The sequence below is a fragment of the Conger conger genome, chromosome 1, assembly GCF_963514075.1.
Source record: "Conger conger chromosome 1, fConCon1.1, whole genome shotgun sequence".
Classification (NCBI taxonomy): domain Eukaryota; kingdom Metazoa; phylum Chordata; class Actinopteri; order Anguilliformes; family Congridae; genus Conger; species Conger conger.
This window is the reverse complement of record NC_083760.1, coordinates 14480727-14504009: the sequence shown is the minus strand read 5'-3', so window position 1 is coordinate 14504009 and position 23283 is coordinate 14480727. Positions and strand designations below refer to the sequence as shown.

General features: G+C 42.1%; 1 protein-coding gene across 8 annotated transcripts in view; it reads left to right on the top strand.

The window, feature by feature from the left end:
• The first annotated feature begins 1438 nt into the window (after positions 1-1438).
• Positions 1439-23283, top strand: part of LOC133127995 (coiled-coil domain-containing protein 85C-A-like) — a 48179-nt gene continuing 26334 nt past the window's right edge. For all 8 annotated transcript variants that reach the window (XM_061241234.1, XM_061241224.1, XM_061241216.1 and 5 more), the window contains exon 1: positions 1439-2910. In XM_061241234.1, coding sequence (XP_061097218.1) covers positions 2208-2910 — 703 coding nt within the window. In that variant the 5' untranslated portion in view covers positions 1439-2207. The remainder of the gene's footprint in view (positions 2911-23283) is intronic.

The window sequence follows — 23283 nt, the reverse complement described above, 5'->3', positions numbered from 1 at the left end:
AACAGCATACTGTATGCCTGTAACTGAGTTTTCAAAAGGAAGGTGGGCATAGTTTGTCCACTAGGTGGTGATCTATACACACAATATGGAAAGCTACTTGTTGAACTATCAGGAAACTATAAAAAGGTTACACCCGAATAAAACGTTTGGGTGACAGAGATGAAATTACATAAATGTACAGATACAATGTGTTTTACTTGTGATTTGCCTTTTAAAATATATATTATGATTCTGAAACCAGTGGAAGCCGTTCCACCATTGTTTAAAATCAGGTCACTGAGCATAGAGACGCATGCAAGCATGTATATTCTCTGGGAAATAATGACAATTCAATTAGCTCTACCATCTTTTTTCTAGTCGGACTATAAAACTTGTAGCCTAAAACTTCTGTAACAGTAATATGGTCAAAGCCTGGTAGGCTAATGATAATGAAGTTGACCCAAGGCCATGCCATTTAGCCTAATTGATTACAATTACTATGATGTGTTACTTTTTCTACAGACTGTGGGGGTTAGCCTATTTGAAATGTAGGTTATGTTCCCTTTTTCACTTCATCAGTGCTATCCAAAATTACAGTCAGGTCCATAAATATTGGGACATCGACACAATTCTCATCTTTTTGGCTCTATACACCACCACAATGGATTTGAAATGACTTTCAGCTTTAATTTGAGGGTATTTACATCCAAATCAGGTGAACAGTGTAGGAATTACAACAGTTTATATATGTGCCTCCCACTTTTTAAGGGACCAAAAGTAATGGGACAATTGGCTGCTCAGCTGTTTCATGGCCAGGTGTGTGTTATTCCCTCATTATCTCATTTACAAGGAGCAGATAAAAGGTCTAGAGTTCATTTCAAGTGTGCTATTTGCATTTGGAATCTGTTGCTGTCAACTCTCAATATGAGATCCAAAGAGCTGTCACTATCAGTGAAGCAAGCCATCATTAGGCTGAAAAATCAAAACAAACCCATCAGAGAGATAGCAAAAACATTAGGTGTGGGCAAATCCCTGGTGAAGAAAAACCCCTTCACAACAGTTGGCCAGATCAAGAACACTCTCCAGGAGGTAGGTGTATGTGTGTCAAAGTCAACAATCAAGAGAAGACTTCACCAGAGTGAATACAGAGGGTTCACCACAAGATGTAAACCATTGGTGAGCTTCAAAAACAGGAAGACCAGATTAGAGTTTGCCAAACAACATCTAAAAAAGCCGTAATGCAACCGTTTTTTTAATATGCTTTTACAAATAATTCACGTTTCAAAAGTAGCCTATATTAAAATATTTTTTGCGCGTTGGAAATTAATAGCCTACTGCCTCTTTAAGAAGGCAGAGCCTTGCATCCAGAAGGATTGACTGTACCTTCTATCTACCTGCTTAGACTATTTTTCTACTTCTTGATTGGTCGCCTCAACAAAATCCTCTTGAGTAACTTGAACCAAGTGTCTGAACGTGAACGACGAGAAGGGCACAGGGAATTTCAACCTGGTAAAGGATTGCGGACAACAATTTGCCTACAAAAAGTCCTGGCGGGATGAGCGTGTGTATTCGCTCTTATTGATTCATTAGCATCAGGCTGCTGTTTCGGAGCAACACGTTATTCTAGCACAGGAATTTTTCCACGTAAGTGACAAAGAAGTCAGTTCACTTAAATTGAAGAAATCGGCGAAGTGACTGTTTTAGTTTGGAGTTTTCAGTGTGGTTTTCAGTCGTTTTAATTTATCTAGCTGTGGCATTTACAAACGCGCTGACATCACTGGTATGCTCTGACGGGGAACAGCGAAAGACGACTATTAGTGCTGTCCGTGATTATTTTCTCATCGTTCTGCCGGTTCAGTGTTCGGGGGAAAACTTATTGGATTTGGCATTATCAACCAGGTACCGTTTTCCATATAAGATCCTATCACTTTAACAGCGGGAAAGGGAAACTCACAGAAGCACTGAAACGAAAACTGTCGGCTTTTTGCCCTTTAGTATAAATTCGGTTTTGCGCGTGCACGGCTATCTATTTGGGTCACCTGCTTGAGCTCTCACGCTTTGATCGCGTTTCATGTTGAATTTTATTTTAGCTTTGCTTCATGTTTCATCTGAGCCATTTTCTGTATTATGTATTTACATATGAATATAATGTCATCGTTACACATGGATTAGGCAGATAATTATTTCAAACCATACTGTAAAACATAGCGGAATATCAGACGGGGAATATGGCTAAAAATACATTGGACGGTCCGAGGGATGATTTGAGCAAGATTCCAGATGAGGAGCTGTTGAAACTAAGCAAGGACGATTTGCTAAAAAGACTGAGAAAGGCGGATAATGAAAAAATGAACTTAATGGTGGAACACGGCAACATGATGAAAGACGTCAACCGCAGGCTACAGGTCCACCTTCACGAAATTAGGAGTCTGAAGGAGATCAACCAAAAACTGCAGGACGATAACCATGAACTAAGGGAGCTGTGCTGTTTCCTAGACGATGACCGGCAAAAGGGCAAAAAGCTGTCCCGGGAGTGGCAGCGGTTCGGCAGGTACACTGCCAGCGTGATGTGGAAAGAGGTAGGCATGTATCAGCAGAAACTGAAGGAGCTTGAGGCCAACCAAGAAACGGTTGTACGAGAGAACGTGGAGCTAAAGGAGATAATACTTATGCTAGACGAGGAGAGGAATGGGGCTGGGTCCAGGAGCTCCATAGACAGCCAGTCCAGCCTGACCAATTTGAACGGCGGCTCAGGCACCATCCGAGATGTTGGCGATGGTAGCAGTACCTCTAGTACGGGAAGCGCTGGCAGCCCGGATCACCACCACAACCACACACATAAACCAGGAGAAGCCAAGATAGGCACCACCAGGAGGTCTATGGATGACCTGACTGCACCCCACCACCGAAGCATCCCAAATGGACTGAATGGTAAGTTGAGATGAATGTCCCTTTTTGTAGCCTACAAGCAAAACTGTGTTAAGTAGACTACCTTTGCAGACTGATCGCTCACTGATTGACAACCATCTGCAGTTCAAACCACTCTTTGCTACCCATAAAATCTTACACCACTTTATTGTGGGAATTATAAACCCCTTTGTTTTGTACCAAAACATTTTGTTAATAATTTAATGTGTATACTACACCTGAAACGTCACCGTTTACATTTGGACCCACAATGCACATTCAGACCTGTGTCAAAAAGTGTTGCAGTGGCGTTCCAATAGAGTAAAGATACCATGTGTGATCTTTCTATCCTTACATCACAGCTGTTAAACAAGTCTCAGATAAATCTCCTCATCTCCATAACAAACAATGCTCTGCATCTCCAATGGAACTGAGTCATCATGGTTAATTGAGAAAAATTGTACTGAAAACATTGTTATTGTAGATCACAGAATATGAAAATAGATTAATTGGCAGTTATTTCTTAGACCATCATGTACATGCAGAGAATCGGCCCAGTGGCCCTGGAAGGGAAGGAAATTGACGAGCTAAAAACGCAAATGCTGGGATTGGTTTTTTATCAGCAAGATGCCTGCTCAAGACACAAGAGTCTAGGATTGACAGAGTGTCACATTGGGCTGAGCTCCCAGGAATTCTGGGCGATGGGTCTGAAGGAATGGTGTCAGGTGGTGAGAGCTTGTCATAGATTGAGTCCTCATTGTGACGAAGGGAAAGGAAATGAAGCGCTGGTCCAAAGTTTCTGCAGTGTAAGGTCATGGGTACAGACACCTTATGAATGAATATACATAGTTTGCTAATGAATGACATGTTTTGAAATATGTCAGTGACCCTTTTCTAACGTCATTAGCTTACTGATTACAATCTTGCATGGTGCCACTTTTAAATAACATATTGAGAAGAGGCGCCTCATTGAAAAGATAAGATCAGCTTCCTCAGGGTCCGCAGAAGAAACTTTGAAAGTTGTATGCTCACTGCTCTTCTTTCCCGAGGGCAGACAGAACTGGTATATAGACACGTCTCCTGTCTGCAAACTCAAATTTACATGTCATTTTGTGGACACACATAAATGGCTTAAATTAAATATTAATTGATGTAAGACTTTGCTCTCAACTTTCCTGTCTTTTGAATAGACTATTGCTGCTTATGTAACTAACAGTATGTCACACTTTCAAGTGTTTTATACCACAGCAATGATGATTATTTTCAGAAAATGAACAAAAAAAATCCCATCTTGTGCCTTGTCATATAATTAGATTTAGCCTATAATGAACTGCTCTTCTTAATTGCTTTTATACCAGATTAAGAAAATTAATTCTCAATGTGCTGCTGTCCATTGCTTCAATGGTTGTCAAAGAGATTTTTGACTCGTCAATGGAATGCATTGAACAAAGTCAGAAACCAATGACCCTGTTTAAGGCCTTGCTACCCGGTTGTGACTGATGAAATGGCAAATGAAAACGAATACTACGGCTCTAAATGGAGTTAGCAATTCTGCAGATATATGTGGCATACAAAATGGTATCTGTTATTATTGTTTGTGCTTTTATGTGTGAAGTAGTGTTTCATATATGTTCCTCACCCACATTTTGTTGGTTTCAGAATTCAGTGTCATTGAAGGCAGGTGATTTTATTTATTTAAGTTGTATTTGGTGGCTTAAATAGTGTTGTGTCTCAATACATGGGCAAAATGTGAGCTCAGTATTTAAATGCTGTTCTGCCAGAACAAGCTAGTAGCAGTGTGTTGGTGCACCAGAGATCATATGATAACTGCAAAGAGAAACTCGGAACCTTTGAACTTCCAGAAAGTTTCTGCTGAAGTTTTTTTCGCGTCATTCACACGCTCATATTCTAGCACATAGCATTAATGTTCCGAGCCTTGGCCAGCCCTCTTTGACCGCTGATAGATGAGTTATTTAGCATCTGGCAAATTCATTGATCCTCATGTTATCAAAATGTCTCAAATGTTTGTGTTTTTCTTCGGGCAGTAGTTTCTGGCCGTGGTCATTTCATGTACTAGTTACCCAGCCCTGTGGAAAACGTCAGAAAACAGCAGAAGTGACACACAGGTGCGGAAAGGGCTGTGTTTTTCTTGGGCAGTGTGTGAGCGTGGGGTGGAGTGTGCCTGGGGTATGCCACTGGCCTCCATGCACAAGCGAATGTTTGCTCTGTTGTGCAAAGCGAGCCTGTTAAGGACATAGTGTGAAATACCTTTGCTTAGCGTCACCATTGGTAACCAGAGCAACACTGATCTGGCGGGCTGGCGGGCTGGCTGACTGGCAGGGTGACCAGGCTCTACTTTATCTTTCAGAAAGACGTGTTTGCTTTTTGCTGAGACTCCCCCCCAAGTCGCTCGGTTACACAGATGGCGGTATTGTAATCGCCACAAACCTTTTTTCTTTGCACTCACATTTGATGAGAATTTGCTCACGCAAGGTTACAGCGGGGTCCCTCCAATGGGAAGTCTGTGGCATGTGGACAGTAACTTGTCCTCTCATGAAGGTGCTTACATTTTAATTCATTATGGGGAAGTCATCATGGGGAAGTCACCCTAAGTCAAGTCATTGAACCCGGTACACAGGAACTTATTCAGATTTGTTTCCTGTGAGAAATGAATGACTACCAACAAGGGGCTCACCTCAAGGCTGGACCTATCGTCAGGTGGTCACGCCATAGCTATGTCATCATCTATTACCACCTGTAGCAGGGTGCAGCTGGCCTTATCTTGCCTGGGGAACGGCTGGCTTAAGGTGGGCAGAGAGAACGACACCATTCCTCAGCTGGAGCGATCTTATGTATTACAGAGTCCTGAATGATGACTTTCAGATGAGTTTGTGGAAAGAGTGCATGTTTCAGCTGCTGTTCTGCTCAGCCCAGTGTGGATGAGACCGTGCTGAGCCCAGAGGCAGTGTTAGGAGTTACAAATGGGGAAGACAATACAGAAAAAGGGGGATGTAACAAAAAAGTGATGCCATTTGTCATTGCTATGGTGGGGCATAGGCTATGACATGCTTTCATCAATCCTTGGGAATATTGAAAAAGTTCCAAGTGACCCAATTTTGAGTGGTAAAGTTTATCCAGTCTATTAAAGTTTATTCTCGTAATAAAATATGATCCAATAAATGTGGATTTTACTCTCGCTTGACATTCTGACATTACATGGCATGAACAATAATGCCAAATGGACTTAATTCATTGCAGTATTTTAATTGCTAATTAAAGTCTATAAGTATCTCAAAACTACCGTTTGCATTTTTGCTCAATTTCTCATATGTTGTTCTTTGCAGTTCAATGTATCCATGACAGTTTACAGTGTGGGATCTTATATTTTCTGTTTTAAAGTAATACTACAAGACTAATATATGGGTTGACTGAATTGTTAAAGGAACAGTTCACGCTAAATGATTGATAAAAGTTTATTAAGTTATGTTTTCATTGTCTGTCTAACTGCCAAGTCATGGGCTACATAATGGGGGTCAAACACCAGAAAGATCTGACCGGTCAAGATTGAATAGGAGCTAGTTTCTCCCAGAGTTACCCAATAGCCTTTATTAGCTGGGAGTTGCCATTTTCTTTTGTTCAGTAGGTAGACTCTAGATATTGTCTTTGGTCCTCACTGTTTTGTAATTGCATGTTCCCTGTACAACAAATGGCATTGCTAGTCAACAAGACAATCACATCAGAAAAGTCAATTGGGTACAAACGGACAGAATAGTCTCTCACTGATACACTGGCCGCCACTGGCACACAGCCTACACTGTGCTGAAAATTTGAATACTGCTAGCTAGCTACAGGTATTCTGGGGTTATTCTGGTTTCTGGCGATGCCAGTACCCCTCTCCCCACCTCTGCCCTGAAAACATCGAGCACAAATATCCACAGTTTTCACAAATTAAAAACTGTGAAGTGATAAGTATCAGAATGAAGACTTTGGATCCCATTTCAGTCCCAGAGGTTTATAATATTAATTGCATCACATACTGTGTGGACGGTGTGAAATGATAACATATTAAATATGGGTGAAATGTATTGATTATGTAGCATAGACAGTACAGGGTAGTTGTATACTATTGGTGATATGGGCCTGCTGTATTTGGCCAGCTGTCCCACAGCCTATGGCCATATGTTCCACCCCCTGTCAATAACGGGTTTTGGTGTCATAGGCTGCCCACATCCCATTATTGTGGCTTGGGGTTAGCCTGATGTGTCTTGATTGGCAGAGTTGCATTCTGAATAGGCAACAGTGTATTTATTTTCGAAGCTGGAGTTTAGCTTTTTGTTTTATAAATTACATGGAGCTTGTGTGTGAAGTCCAGTGTCCTCTTCCCAGTTCTGTTATTTTCACTGCTTCCCTTTTTCATTATTAAATATTAATTGAGGAAATATTCATTTGTAGTATTGTAGATTTAAAATGCCATGAGACTGAACACAGGCAAGTTCTTGTGTTGCAGTGGACTACTTTTCCATACATTTGACATCTACCTTCAACAGAGTAAATTGTGCATCCTATAGACACTTCCTAATGTGTGAAAAAGCCAGTCAAATCATGTGAAAATGGCTGGTATGTTTATTGCTTGATAAAATATAACAGTCCTGAAAGTGTATGTGTGCTTGCCTGCGTGTTTTTTGTTTTTTGTAAAGGACGTGTTCATCCCGCTAGGCTCTTTAAATCAAAGGTTCATCTTTTAAGGTGGGGCATTAGTTGCTGCCTGTATTTGGCTTGCATTGCTGCTCCATACCTGCACATTCACACTGTTTTCAGCTTGTGTTAGGTGCTATGACTGGCCTTGTCTTGTATGAGGAAGAGAGCATGATTTTATGTTAGCATGAAGGCTACAGGAATACTAAAGTGGTGGAGTATAAAATCTGAGTATAAATGGCAGGGCTCGGTTGAGGCAGAAGTGTGTGAATTTATGGAGTGCCTCTGTGCTCCGTCTGTCGGCTAGTGTACGAGGCTGATGATTGAGACCGATCAATGCCAGCTTGGTTAAACTGTGGCTGTCTTTGTGTAGTGCCCCCATCTGCCTGTTCTGAGCTGCCTCTACACACACACACACACACACACACACACACACACACGCACCCCTTCTTTCCATCAATAGCTCCCCTTTTCTTTGCCTAACTCTACTCCCCCCCTCCCCACACCCTCCCCTCTTTCTCTGTGTGACTCACTCACTCACTCCCTCGCTATCTCTCACTCACTCCCCGTCTATCTCCCCCCCCACCTCCTCCCCCGTATTCCCTCCCCAGCTCTGGTTCCCAGAGTGAGAAATGCAATGGAGAGGCAGGAACAAAAGCCCTGAAAGGAGCGTGACAGTTATGTGGAGCTCTCAGAGGCCATGGGGGTCACCCAGGGTTTGGGGTGGAGAGGGCCGCGCGCTGGCACATCCTGCTGTCTGGGTAATTGGATTTTTTGCTGATTGCTGTTGCCCCAGAGCCAATGGGAGAAGCGTAGAGGCGACGCCTCACACCCATGGGCAGGGCCGGGCGGTTGGGCCGTTCGCACGGTCCTGCGTCCGTCTCGGAAATGCAAATGTTAAGGGTTTTCCCCCCCATGTGTGACTCATTTATGGGAACGGCTTGGATCACTCCAAGATCTGTATTTGCATGCGTGTGTTTGTGGGTAAGAATCTGATTTGATTCTAGCCTTGGCAATACAGCGCGTTCCACATTAGCTGAATCCCGGTTACTTCCTGGACGGGGCTTAAAGCAGAAATGAGGGGCTTGGGTTTGTTTGAAGAGGCGGGCCTGACTCGAGAGCATTCTGCAGTCTGCTCTGCTTTTAAGCCCAATGGGGAAGTCTCGCTTAAGGTCTTAATACAACCCATAATTTGGGTCTCATAAAAGCCATATTTCCATTATTTTTACAAGTTCTTCATTCATTATTACAGCTTGGCTTACATGAGATCTTCATACAGTCCAATGAAAGTGTGTTTTTTACTGCCTTGATGGGATGGTTGTGATTTTCCTAATAAGCAGTTTTTCAGGTTCCGTATATGCGGGCCAAGCGCTTGTTCTTTTTGATTTCCAGAGAAGGTAAAAGCTAACACGACAGAAAAAGGTCATCTCCACACCGAGCTCGGGTGTGTTCATCAGCCCTGCAAATGATCATCATTAAGCCTGTTTCCACTAAGCCCTTCCATCAGTGCCTGTCACAAGATATGCTGATTACAGAGGCGGCCCAGTTCCCATCAGTCTGGCCTCCCGGTGGGATAATCCCAGTCACAGGTTGTGTTTGGGGCCTGTGTCTCTCTCCGCGCCAGCGGGCCCCGTGCGAAAACGCCGGCCCCCAGACTGCCCGGCTTTTAGCCCCGCGCCACAGCGCGAAGCTTCCAGAGGGGGACCCATCCCTGACCCCTCTCGGGTTTCCCTGCCAGATTAACCTTTTCACCCCGGGCCCATCGCTGCTCATCGGCAGCGTGTTCCAGTGCACGCCGGGACTAAACCTGGACGGGCAGAACAAGGGGGTCATGAGATGAAACAGATGGCTGACGGAGCGTGATAAATTCTTCTCCTAATGTGGAGAGGGACTTTGTTCACCTCCACCGGCATAAATTTTGGGACGGCATTCCGATGTTCCCGTTCAGTGTAGGTGGCCCCTGGTTTTCTGGGAGCACATGTATGTCCAGCTCTTTAAGGCTTTCTCAGATCTGTATATCTACAGATCACACTTTGGACACTTTGGAGTGATTCAGAACATAAGAAGAAAGAAAGACATGGACCATACTCTCTGTCCAGTCCTGTTCCTATATAGGATGTGATAAGTTAAACAAATAGGCCTATATGTTGAATAAGGGAGTTTTCCTCTTTATCGAACATTAGAAATGCAATTTTAATTCAAATCACACCTTATGTCAGCAATGAAAAATAAATAAATAAACAATTGAATGCAGAGCCTAATAAAGCAAAAAAATCACCATCACATGTTGCAGAGAACTTCCGTGACTTCAATTGGAGCAGAGGGCAGGTGGATACAGGTAGAATAAACCGGTAAAATTAAAATAAGTATTGCAAGCTGACTCAATTTCAAAAAGAGAATATGCAAATAGGAGTTATTAAACAAGCCACAGTGTGGTGAACATAATCACATACAGCAGTGGAGGTACAGCAGTCCCAGCTGTACCAAGAGTGCTAGTAGGCTACTATAACAGTGCTCTGTGCTCACGTAAAGTTCTCAAGCTGTCAATTGCCATTGGCAGTAACATTTAAGCTTGTAATTTTATTTGCAGTACACGTTCCACCATTGTTTTGCTTTCTAAATAAGGACACTTAATGTGCCAGATATGCAGTCATGAATCACAAGTTATCAATTGATAACTTGATAACTTATTGATAACTTCATAACTTGACACCGTACCACAGTTTTCCCAAAGCCATGGCATAATTTATCGAACTTTCGAATCCAAAGATAAGCGAGAACAAAAAAAACGCTGACAATCCATCGATTTACAAACCTAGCCTACAGCAGTGATGAAACTACTTCCGCAGACCCTCCAGATCATGTCTATGGCTTGAGCTCAGGACTGCTGCCCAGGTGGCATTTTAAAAAGGAAAACTGTTCCTGCGTCTGTCTGAAAAGAGCCAGACCCCCCAGCAGGTCACCCAGGGACCGAATGTCTCCATGTTGGTGGTGGCGGGGTCCTGTTACAGTGTGCAGATAGGGTTTCTCTGTTCTCTTCCCACGGTGAAAGTGAACAGGATCAGGTTCCCGATCACTGGACAGTCCACCAGGCCCTTTGAGTTACTAGCACTAGTAAAAAACTACAGATTTCTTTCCATCTGAAGCAGTTAATCCCGATATGAAGGCAGGGTTTTTAATGGAAGCTGTTGCATGGGTATCATTTACTCAGTGAATTGTGGTTGAGTACTGCCCACATACACCTCTTTGTAAGATGTGGTTAAACCAGGTTTCCTTGTTTTTAAGTGGATTTAAACTGCTTCCTTGCTTTTAGTAGAATATGATTCAGTGGCTGAGGCTGATGTAATGCAGTTGTTATGTGTACGTCTGATGATTTATTTTAAGAGAATATGGGAATCTCTGCTGTATTTCTTTCTAGAGACCCATCCTATTGGGAAGCACAGTTGAGAATTTACCTGGCCACAAAAACTTCAGTATCTTCCATGTCTGAGCTCAGCCATATTTTTCAATATGAAAATACAGTTTAAGATTGAGGGAAATTATAGTTTTATTTGGTAGGTTGCATTTTAAAACCAGCTCCGTGGTTGCGTGTGGGAGACCAGATACACACTGGGAAAGCCACACAGAGAAAAAAGACGGTTAAAATTGCTGAGTTTCCATCCCTGGGCACAGGATTCAAAGAGGAGATGGTCAGTTTTGCTGAATCTGATATTGAGGTGTAATTGGCTGCTCCCAGCTGTCAGGCTTTGCCTCATAAAAAATCCAGTAAACATTGCAGCCCCCCAGAAACAATATTGCAGTTGGGCTTTTTAAATGAGCTTGTAATTGGCTTGTCCCGGTTAAATCCTCTGGCAGCTACAAACAGTACCCTTGGGATCAAGAGGCAATAAACACTTGTGAGGGCACAAATGAAAACGGGAATTTCGTAGATCCACGGAGAATCTTTGAAGATTTCTCCATGTTTTGCCGTTTTTTTAATTTCTGTTATTGTTCATGGAAGTCCTCTCCTCAGCGTTTGGCCCACAGACAACCATTTTCCATATCGCTGTCTTACAAAGTCACAGTTTATCAATCGCCCTGATCGCTGGTTAGAACTGGGAGCTGCAGAATGTTTTTAAGTATGAAAATAAACACTTTTTTTGCACGCGGGCATGTTGTTTATTCAGTGGCGAGGAGCTCAATTTCCTCTCTGGCCGAATGAAGGAGCGTTCGGTCCCCCGTCTGAAGCTTGTTTATGTGCGCACACTGCTTCTTGCCCTGTCTCTATTAGTGTTCAGCCTGCCTGGAAAGGTTTAGAGCACAGAGAAAACTGCTGTTTTGTTATGATAATGCCACCGTGCAGAAAGGCCTTTGTGGGCTGAGATGAATAGGGGCCTGGACAAGAAGGGTTTAATTCTGGAAAGAACAGCCCCCCCCTTTCTCAAACTCTGCAGCCAGCCCAGGAGGGATATGGCTAATGGCCTGGAGGTTATGAGGAGTGATTGGCGGATTCAAACGATGCTCCATAATCACATTGTCGGCATAATGGACACCCCTTGCCACTGCTTCACCGTCGCCCAGGTTCGGCCGGTAATTAAATCTGGGATCAGTCTGGCTGCGACTGTCTCAGACATCTGGTCAGATCAAGTCGGCGGGGGTGGTGGGGCGGGGGATTACCTTGTTTTTCCCCTTGAGTTAGCGTCTTCTAGGCATCTGCAGCGTCCAAACGTTTAGATAACCTAGCCGAGTGGTGACTGACGAGCAGGATGGCTAAAGACATTGTTTGTTATTATTCTGTTCTGATAGCTGTCTCTGTGGGGCTCGGAATGAGTGCAGGTATGTAGGCTAGTGTGTATTTGGGTTGCAATGTTCAACATAAATTGCCAGCCTAAATTACACACAATAAAAATAAATAAAATTATCAGACATTTTTGGCCACCTATGAATCAGAACTTTTATATTCCCTTTACCTATCTGTCCACCCATTCCAAATACTGGTGATGTCATTGTTGCTTTGAATTACCAAAGGAGTGATTGTTTGAGTTTGAAAGCTAATCTTTTCAGGCTAATCCACTTTTTGTAGCCGCTTTTAACTGTTCGTTCATCGTACAATAATGTTTCCGCCATATTTCTATGTGACTAATACTGTTGTTATCATGAATAATATCTTTGTTATACGATGGGGGATGGGCAGGTTTGGTGACATACTTTAAATTTTCATAGCTGGTCCATCGAATATTTAAATTTGTTTCTCTTCTGAAAATCATTTTCCCAAATTCAATCATAAAGGAAATGCGTATATTCAAAATGTTGGAACCGCCTGTTATATTCAGCCTGTTAACAGCATCTTCTGCAGTCTCGTGGAACGGAAGATGCTGCAGGGAATATTTCAGCTGTGTTATTTTTCAAAAAAGAGGGTGTGTCAAGACTTCCTGCATTCCTCCCCAAACAATGGCAGAAGCCGAACATGAAGAAGCCGCGCATGAAAGGGCGTCTGCGACAGGAAGTGCGTAGCGGCCTGCGTCGCTGGCTCGCATTAAACACCTGCAGGATCCCCACTCACCAGGAGAACGTCAACTCCTGTGCACTCCTTCACAACTCAGTGTGACATAAATAAGTGAGTGTATGTGCTGGCCTACATGAACAGAACTTTCAATTCCCCTCCACTGTATAGCTGGGGGGACTGGCTTGCCCAGATTGAATTAATTAGCTTGTAATACGAAGCTCGAGATGTCTCCTGCGGTAGGTTTGTTTCTTTTTTTCCTGTGGAAAGCATGAAGTCATTGGAAGGAAAAAAGGGGGTTAAGTGGAAGAGGGAGGCTTGGATTGGCTGCTTTCCGTGTGTGTAACTGGACGGGTCTGGAAGGGGTGTGGGGTGCCATGGCGACGATTACCAGCCAGTTCATTGGTCCCGAGGGGCCTGGCAGCGAAGCCACACTGGGGTGAAAGGCCAGCCATGCGAAAAGGCAGTGGAGTGGACCGGCGGCACCAGGGACTCCCACAGGGGGACGTTTGCAGGACCACCGAAGGCTTCTTAAGAGGTCACGTTGTGTTAGTGGCAGCTCCGGTCCCACCACATCACAGCCAGGGATAGTGGGGAGGGGGGGGGAAATGGGGCCTACCCACAGGCAAAAATGTATATGTCTTCCCCTCCCCCCTGCCTGCCTGGGTTAATGTTGTGATGGCTGGCATGCTGCAGGAAGGAGGGGAGAGTTTGCAGGGTTGGGACGACTGCGTATGCGGTCAGATTTGACTGTACATTTGACTTTTTAGACATTTTACAAGTGCTCTTTTCCAGAGGAACTGACAGAGCTTACCTTCTTTTCACATAAAATGTATGTCTAGAGCTGAATATTTGATGAAGCAATTCGCTGAAGGGTACCGAATGGTAGTGTCTCGCCTGGGAATGGAACACGTAGCTCTGGAGTAGCCAGCTTAGTTCTCTAGAGTAGCATATTATTATGCTACTCTGCTGCCTGGTGACAGTGTTTTGATTGAAGAGACATCCTGTCAAATTGTTAATTACAGTGACTAGGCGGTGAAAAGCCACAATGACGCACTTTTCACTTGGGTATGATCTGATGCAAACACCCTATCCTCCTTTGAAATATAATGACCATAAATTGGCTTTTCTCCAGTAACTATGGCATCTTGTAGTGACGTATGAATAACAGAAATAGCCTCCTGCTTTGAGCTTTCCTGAATTGTAATTTAATTTTAGTCACCATGGTATGTGTACCTGATGATTGCTCTGGCTTGGAGTCCTCCAGTCGTATGTGCCACAGATGTGTAATCCGAAGAAGTTCAGCAGAAAGTTTGGTCTCTAATCTCTGCTCCACTCTGTCAGAGAGGTACTCCCACATTCCACCTTCCAGGCTGAGGGAACGCTGCTGCCACCATCTGGCTGGAAAAGAGTCGGGGGTCCCACTCTGCACCCCCCGGAACGCCAAACCATCTGTCCGACAGCATTGTTCTCCAGACAAAGGAGTGAAGGACCCTTCAAAGACCACCGCTGTGAATGGGACTATAGTGTCAGCCGCCAGGCCCACAGTGGTAGAGATGTGCGCGTCTATCAGTGGGGCCAAAAACCACTGAGTTAAGAACATATCCCAGATCCGTGACTCTGAGATTTTATTTTTAGCTGCACCGGTGAACCCTGCTATCAAACATTTTCTAAAATGGCAGTGACCCTCTCAGCCATGCTGCCCCAAGATAAGGAGGGGGTGAGGCAAGGTCAAAGGACTTGGTTTCGCTGAGTGTTCAAGTGTTCTCAGCCCCAACGAACCTCCACAGTTCACAGAATCCTTTTATCTCGCGGTATTAAAGTTTTATGGAGCCGTTTAGACTTCAGCGCTGGTGTGGCGCTCGTACCTCACCTCTGTTCGGAGTCCTCCATAAAAGTGAAACTCCAGGTAAATGCCATAACTGCTCATAGTCAATAGGGATATATGTGTCTTCATAAGTGCAGTTTTTTTTAAGGTGGTCAAAATGGAATCTCTTGGTATCAAAATGGACACTTGGCTAAGACAAGGGCCCAAAATGTCGAGCGTCCGGGATTTTAAAAATACTTATTTTGTATTCTGCCCAAATAATGAAGTTCTTAGTTGGTTTAAAAAAACTGTTTATAGCCTATGGTAGGACGGAGTAACACATGGATGCATTTATTAAATGAGCCTATTAAAAAAACATGACACTTTGACTCTGTGGTCAACTTAGATCTCACCATTTTCCTGGCTCTGCCACTGCTTGCTGCCGGTAATGCATACTCCCAGTTAGGTTTTCAGTTGAATGCTTCAGCCAGCTACCTCAAGCAAATCAGGATAGTAGTAACCAAAATTGTGGTTACACATTACCTGGCTAGCTTTTTTGCATTCTTCTATTACTGCAACTAAGCTTACCAATTGCTACATAGCTGTGTTCTCAAAAAACCTACTACTACTAGTTTTAAAGTTAAGATCATGGATGAGGCATTTCAATTCTGGGCTTTTGAATCACAAGTTATGGGTGGCTCTGAAACTGTACTGAAGGTTTTTTGTTTTTACAGTACATTATATCACAGGCATTTGGCAGACTTTACATGGTATCAATTTGTACAGTTGGATATATACTAAAGTAATTTTGGTTAAGTACCTTGATCGCTGCCACCCGCATCCACCCAGTACTATACCAGAGGGCCTGTGAGATTATTCTAAGGAGATTTAAGATTTTTGACTGACAGTAAGATGTAATACAAGACCGAGCAGATAATGTGGGCTACCATTCAGAGACTACATGGGAGTAATCAGAGTACTTGTGTAACCACTCATAACAGTTTTACCTCAAGGAGAAAAATATGATAATCAGTGTTATATTGCCAGCAGCACACTGTGAGAAAGTGTTAACTTACTAAAAAATGAATAACTAACTGCTGTTTTCCAATAAAAGCATGACTTTCCGTACTGCATTTCTATTTAGTGTTTGTAAGGGAATTGCTTTAATGGCAAAAACATATCGCGTACATCAACATTGATATAAAATTGTCCAAATAAAGGAAACGCTTGTTGCCACGTAGAGCCTATATAAATGTAATGTCACAGAACGACACCGCCATTATGTTTAGGAGTTTAAATGGCCATTGCCCCCAGCCCTCTTAGGCTGTGTGCCATAGTACAGGGATACATGGTCATCTCCTGAGGGTTGAGTGAGGTCTTTGTTGTCATGTTGAATTTTGTTACAATTTACCAAAGCAGTGGTGTTCACAAGTCTCAACAGACCCAACAGACCCTAAAGCCCTCGTATGGGATCATATTTTGTTAATGCCGCAGTATGGGTCTCAGAAGTGCAGTGGAAGGATAGAGGAAATTAGTGAACTTCCAAATTCCACAGTTGGGAATGCTTTTGAGCACGCTATTCTTTTTGCCTTTTATTTATTAATTTCAGTTTTATTTTTGAAGCTGGTGACAGCCAGGCTCAGGGTACTGTAGCTGAAGTGTTTTCCCCACAATGGACAACTGATTATTACAGGAATCTGAAGCGAGGTAGCTGACAAACTGTAATTACAAATGATCGTAGTACGAAAAACCTGCAATTTGAAAGTTTTAAAGCATGTCATTTTCCCTCGGTATGGTAGCTAATGCTGAAAATGGTAAGATTACGTTGATAGCAGCCCAAGTGTTGTCTTTCACTCGTCTGTTCAGCTAAGGGGTGGTAAGACGTGTTGGTACTTGGAAATCCTGTTTGTTGTGTGTCGAACATAATTAGGGCCCTTTAAAACGCTGTGGGGATGAGGAAAGGTTATTTTTCCTGCTGTTCATTAGTAAAGGACACAGTCAGTCAACAGATCGCAACATGCAGTGCATAAACTACACATGCACTGTCGCTAATCACCAAATCCTTTGGGAAAATAACTGGAATTCTGTTCATTTTAAATGACATTGTCTGTAGTTATTGTTGGAATTATTCCGCCTGAAATAGAATGCACTGCAATTTTTGGTGCGGTGGTAGGCAATGATGAGGGATAGAAATTCAGAAAATTCAAACTTCATACGCTGCTTCGTTAGTTTGTCAGTCACCCATGTTTTTTTTTTCTTTTTGTTGTATTCATGTTTATTTACTATTGAAATTGATTATGTTTTTTTTTTTTAATGATGTGCCTTTAGCCACAGGGAAAGCTAGCTAGGCTATGTCTCAAATAGTATAGTGGATTTATATATTAATTATTCAAATTCAAAGTATGTTAATGCTGTAACTTGGAAATTATGACGGTTAATACATTAGCCTAAATAACTGGCAAGTTTTGCATGCTTAACACGTTTGCTAATGGCATTCGGAGGAAACTCATGCCTGCTTCTTCTGGGAATTACACACACTTTTATGAATGCATGAACTTGGTTCTACAGAGTAGTATTCTGTCCTCTATTCAAGATCGTCTATAAAAGCCCTCTGCTTCTACTTATAGAGCTTAGTCAATGATTTTTATTTTTTTTCATACATTGTGGGATAGTTTTCTGCTGCCTTAATAAAAAAAGATAAGGAAATCCCTTGCATTTCACAGGCAGGGTCTCCCTGCTATGGAATCAGTTATTAACATAACTCCCTGCTATGGAATCAGTTATTGCCATAACCCCAGACAGTACACCTGGAGACACACACATGTGCAGACATGCATAAGGTTATAATGTGGTAACAGTAACATAAAAAAAAATAATGAAAAAAAAATGTACAGTCTGTAAGTAAGTGTGGAAACAGGTTGGTGGGATATACTGCAGGTTTTCTGCAGGTGACAATGACACCCCCCAGTAATGCTGGACAGTACTTTTTTTAATTGCACTGAGTAGTCTATGTTTACAGACTATGACAGATTTAGATCTTCTGTTTGACTGATATTTAATTTTGTCACAAGAAGTCAAAAGAAGATTGTTGCATGCTGGGTAATACAAACCAGAAACCATGTGACATTTAATTTTTTTCTTCCCACTGTATGTTTCGGGGCGTAGCCCTTGTGGGAAGGTCAGAAGTATGGGAATTATACTACAGACCAGAACTTTTGTCAAATTGTTGCAAGGATACATTAATCTCATTGCATTGGTATGCTGTTTATCTACCCAGCAAGTTTATATTTGCTTTCTTCTGTTACATTTTCAGTTTATTTTAACGTTTCATGTTAGGGGATGGTGAAAATAAACCAGATTTTTAAACCTATTTTTCTTTTCAAGAACAGTGTTAGTGACATAGTTTTTTTTTTGACATGTGCTTTATCCAGTCATTATGTTTCCTTCCCCCTCTGCCATGGAAAAGTAAAGTAAAGGGTTGTCTGATAACAGGCTCTGTTCAACAGGGAGGGAATTTCAGCACTGACAGTGCCAGCCAGCTAATTTTCTCCACCTCTATGCATACGATAAAATGCGCAGATGAAAATCATTCCGATGGAATGGTGTCAGAGGCTGCTGTGGTCTTCCCGTAGCACTGCTACTGCTTTTATGCTAAATGAAACCTATCAGACTACATTCCTTATACTTTCAGTGAGCACTTTATTAGATCTTTATAAGACTTTTTTAGACTTCTGTTGTATTCTGCTGCTAGCCTATCCACATAGAGGTTTCGTTTTGTGTTCAGAGATGCTGTTTCTCGTTTTTTGCACCATTCTCTGCAAACCAGACTGTTGTACATGAAAATCCCTGGAGATCAGCAATTTCTGAGATGCTTAAACCACCCTGAGTGGCACCAACAACCATTCCAAAGTCAATATCTCTTAGATCGCATTTCTTCCCTATTCTGACATTTGGTCTGAAAAACAGCTGCATTCAGTTGCTGCCACATTATTGGCTGATGACATGTTCGTGTACAGGTCTACCTAATAAAGTGGTCACTGAGTGTATGTTCATAAAGCAACTGGATAATAGCCACACAGCAAATAATACCGCAGACTGTCGCCCTTCTCCAAGTGTTTATCACTGATTGTGTGCCTCATTCTTTTTTGTCCAGTGTATTTTCCTTAGGTCCTCTTGAGATCTCTTGAGGCTTCATATTCCGGCCGGGGTCTTGCTTTGATGCTTTTTGTTCATACACACTCCTGTTTGTTTGGTGGGTCAGCACAGCGGGAGGCAGGAAGAGGTTTGAAGCTCTGCATGGAGTACAGTATCAGGCAGGATGCAGCCACAGCCCTGGCTACAGTGCTTTAAATGTGCCTTTGAATCTGACACAGTGGGACATGGCCTCAACAACATGTTTGTGCTATGAAAGGAGAAAGAGAAGGGACAGGTTAACACCCTACCTGTGCAGCAGTCAGTTTTGTGGACAGTGGGGATAAAAAGAACATGTCCTAAGTCTAGCAGGCTATAGGGTCAGATGTTAGAACTGGGCCTGAATTATTGTATTTTTATTTGTATTCATTTTCTCAGTTACCAAATGTGCTGGCTAATCATTGCACATCAAAGAATGGTGCAAACATTTTTTTTGTTTGCATGTAACTGAAAGTAATTCACTTGGATACAGCAACTGCAGGTATGGGTTTCATATTTCTTCTCTTTGTTTGGTCTGTCTTCCTTTTTAACGCTGGCTAAAGGGAAGCTAAACCCAGGCACATGGGCAGTGATGTTGTTGATTAAACAGAACTTTGTTTTGTTACATTTGTGAGAATATTGCTTACAGATGGCAGGAGGTTCCACTCCTGAGCAAACAAAGTGCCGCCTTGTTCTGTTTTGAAGTTCAGGAGAAAGTGGAAAGTGTCTAGAGAGAAACGTCTGAAAAGCACAGCTGTAGCCAAGTAAGACTTTCAGAGACGTGCCAGACAAAAACACAAGATATGATATTTGTGTGTGTGTGTGTGTGTGCATGTGTAAATGGACAGAAACAGTTGTATGGATCTCAGGAATATGGAGAAAAGTCTGTTTCTGAATCCTGATGCCAGGGCTAGATGGAGATGTTTGGACAGTATAAAGAACTGTGTCAGGAGATGGAAGCCTTGCTCATGCGTATTTCTGTGGGGACATCTCTAAGGGTGAGAAATAGACACCACTGTACTGCTGTGTTAGTATTTTTATGTAAATTGGGAAGTTGAAACATGTTTGTGCTCTGCTGACATGATATGATGGTTCCCTGCGTTTGGTTGAGTTGGGACATAGTGACAGATAAGCCTAAGGGTGATTTCAGTGTCTTTTTCCTTTGCAGAGTGCCGACTCTGTGAACATGTCAAATGGATATTACTAAATTATCTGAGTGTGTTCCATGAACAGATGCGGACTTTATGTATAATTAATTCATTTAATTAGAATTTGTGTGTTCTCTTTTGGACTGTTTCCCTCGTTGTGAAAATGGCAGTTTTGATGGTGATTCTTGTTCTCATCCCACTCCTCTAGTGTCAGATGATCAAATTAACAATGCCATGTCTTTGGATTGGTTGTTTAGGCCTTAGACTGTCATAGCTGTAAGCCCAGTAAACACATACAGTGTTGGAAACGTTGGATTTTTCCCAAGGAGCTTCAGTTCTTACCATTATTTCCCAAAATTTGAAGACACAAATAGCCATCGCCACCATATGTGCTTGGTTTGCATTTCCCCCAACCCTTCCCCCACCAACTCTCACTGTTGCCAAATGACTTGTTACTTTTAATGCAATTTTACAGTTTGGTGTGAGTTCTGTCCAATGTATTGGCCATTTCTACTCAGGGTTGGAATCCTTTAGAGGCCTTGGAAACCAAACCATTGACCACCCCACAGTAAACTGCGGTACTGGCTTGGGACCACATTGCAGTGGTTCTATAAAATTGTTTTTCTTTTTTTCATTTTTTTTTTTCATATGGTGTCATAAATTAGGTCAAGGACTCACAGATTTGCCTTGTTTTGCTTTGGGATCCCTGGAAGGCTTGTGTTAGCATGTCGTGTTTTCTCATGTAATAGCATGTCAGAGGATCATGTGTCCGTTTCATTCAAAATCCTGGTGGTGCCATGTATCATATCAAGGCTTCCTTGAAAATCATTTATGACCAATGGAACCCTTAGGTAGTTGCAGACCATGTGAAAGCCTATAGCCATTGTTAATACCAGTCCTCAGTAATCATTATGTTTTAGCAAGCAAGGAAGACATCATTATGTTTCATAAAATGTTCACCAAGCAAGACCTGTTTTACTGCTTGGAAAAGGAGATCGAGAGAGAGAGAGGAGTGTATGTCCTACTCAGTGAATCTACGGCTCTTAAAAATGGGATTAGCTTTTATAGATGTTATTAAAATCTAGATAGAATGGCCATAGCTGCTCCCAAGCAAGTTAATGAGGCCCTTTACTGGATTGCATTTCCCTTGTACCTTCGTATTGATGTACACACTCATTTAAAAGTGCCTTGTCTCATATCTCATAATGGGCTTTATTGTAGCGGAGGGGAAATATCGAACTGGACCATGTCGACTTTCAGCACGAATGAGGTTAATAAATATAAGCCACAGGACAAGCAGGATTGCATTAAAATCACACTACTCACGAGGAAGACCTGCTCTGACTTGATGGCCCACAGAAGATTTGGATGATTAATCTGCCTTTGGCAGCAATGTGAGTTGTTTGCAGTTTTTTTAATTTTAACACATTTTTAATTTTCCCATACAGTCGTTGCGAATGAAAATTTGAAAGCTAATTACTTTGCCATTACACAATGATTGACGTCCCGGAGCTTTAATTTTAATCAAAAAGTGTATCTCTGGAAAAGGTTTGTATGGAAACCTGAAATCAGAAACGATATTGCTTGGTTACCAGTAGGAACAGCCTGAGATAATATTGTCTAGATGAGGGACAAAAAAAGTCTGTTTTTCCTGAAGCCCCGTGAGACAGTCAAACCTACTGGTCTGCATACTGTCTACAGCCAGGTAAATGTAAGAGGTTTGTCCCAGTCCGAACATTGTGCCAAATGTCTTTTGAACTTTCTGCTAGTGGCTATCCTCGTCTTACAGATGAGCCTGGATTCAGTCAGATCAGTGTTCTTTGTACTTAACTTTGAGTCAAGCAAGTGTGTTTAGTTTCTTGGACAACTTTTGTCTTAATGTCATAGTGACATCACCCTGTTGTATAAAAATCTTAAAAAAACAAAAACAAAACCTGTTTTTCACCCATCGCATATATTGTGGTTTCATTTAATCTGGGGCCAAGTCACTTAAAGTTCATTTCATAACACATTAACATACACGATTAGCAATCTAAACCTGCAAAACATTGGCAGCGCTGTCAACAAATAATACAAAACAGGGAACGGGCAGTGAACAGTGCCAACATATGAAGCACTGAAGGCATTTCTCCATTGCAGTTGTTTCTCCGAATAAGGCAGGGCCAATCAATCTGCTAAAACTATAAAAGAGACGAAAAATTAAAGACAATATTGCACTTTGTCTGCCAGTCATGCCCTTGAAAAGATATCTTTGATCTGGCTTTATGCTTTATGCTGCGCAACTGTTTGTGCGTTTTCTTGTCAGTTCTGCGTGTGGAGTGCAATGTGTTAATGGGACTGTTAAACTGGATTAGTCCCTTGATTGAGGAACTTGACCTGAATTGCTTCAGTTTAATGTCCAGCTCATTGGATACAATATGTAGAAGCTGCCCTGGGTAATACAAAATGCAGAAATGTCATGTAAAGGAAGAGCTAAATAACTCGATCTACTCTGTCAAAATCTGGTAAAAGATTGTTGCCGTTGCTGTCAGTTTTTTGTTTTTTTGCAAATATCAGGCAAAGCTACATCATTGTTTTTAAGTTTCCATAATTTTGCTTTCTCAGTGTTGCACAGTTTGTTTCTAAAGAAGGTTATATGCCAACCTGAAAATGATTCAGGTAAGAAAATATTTCTCTGGCCATCAAAACAGTGGAATTGAAATATACAGTTACATTCTCCAGATAGATATGCTGTTTTCACTACTGTAGGCACTTTCCTGAGTCCTCGTATCATTCAGCTGGGGGACAAAGAAATAACCTTCTCTGAACTCAAACTTAAAACTAAGAAAAGAAAGGTAGCATAATTTCCATATAACAGCTGCCTGCTGTGTAGGTCTAATAATGGAATGAAGTAGGTCAGGATTATGCCACTTCAACCAGTTTATTAATAACAACACAATGTCATATCTCTCTCTGCCATGATAATTCCTCCAAGTGCATACACGCACATTTTTATATGAACATGGCTTAAATTATATTGCCCCAGCGTGTGGTATTATTTTAATATCAATATCTGCTGTTTTCAGTTATTTCTGGTATTCAGTGGTTCTATGAAT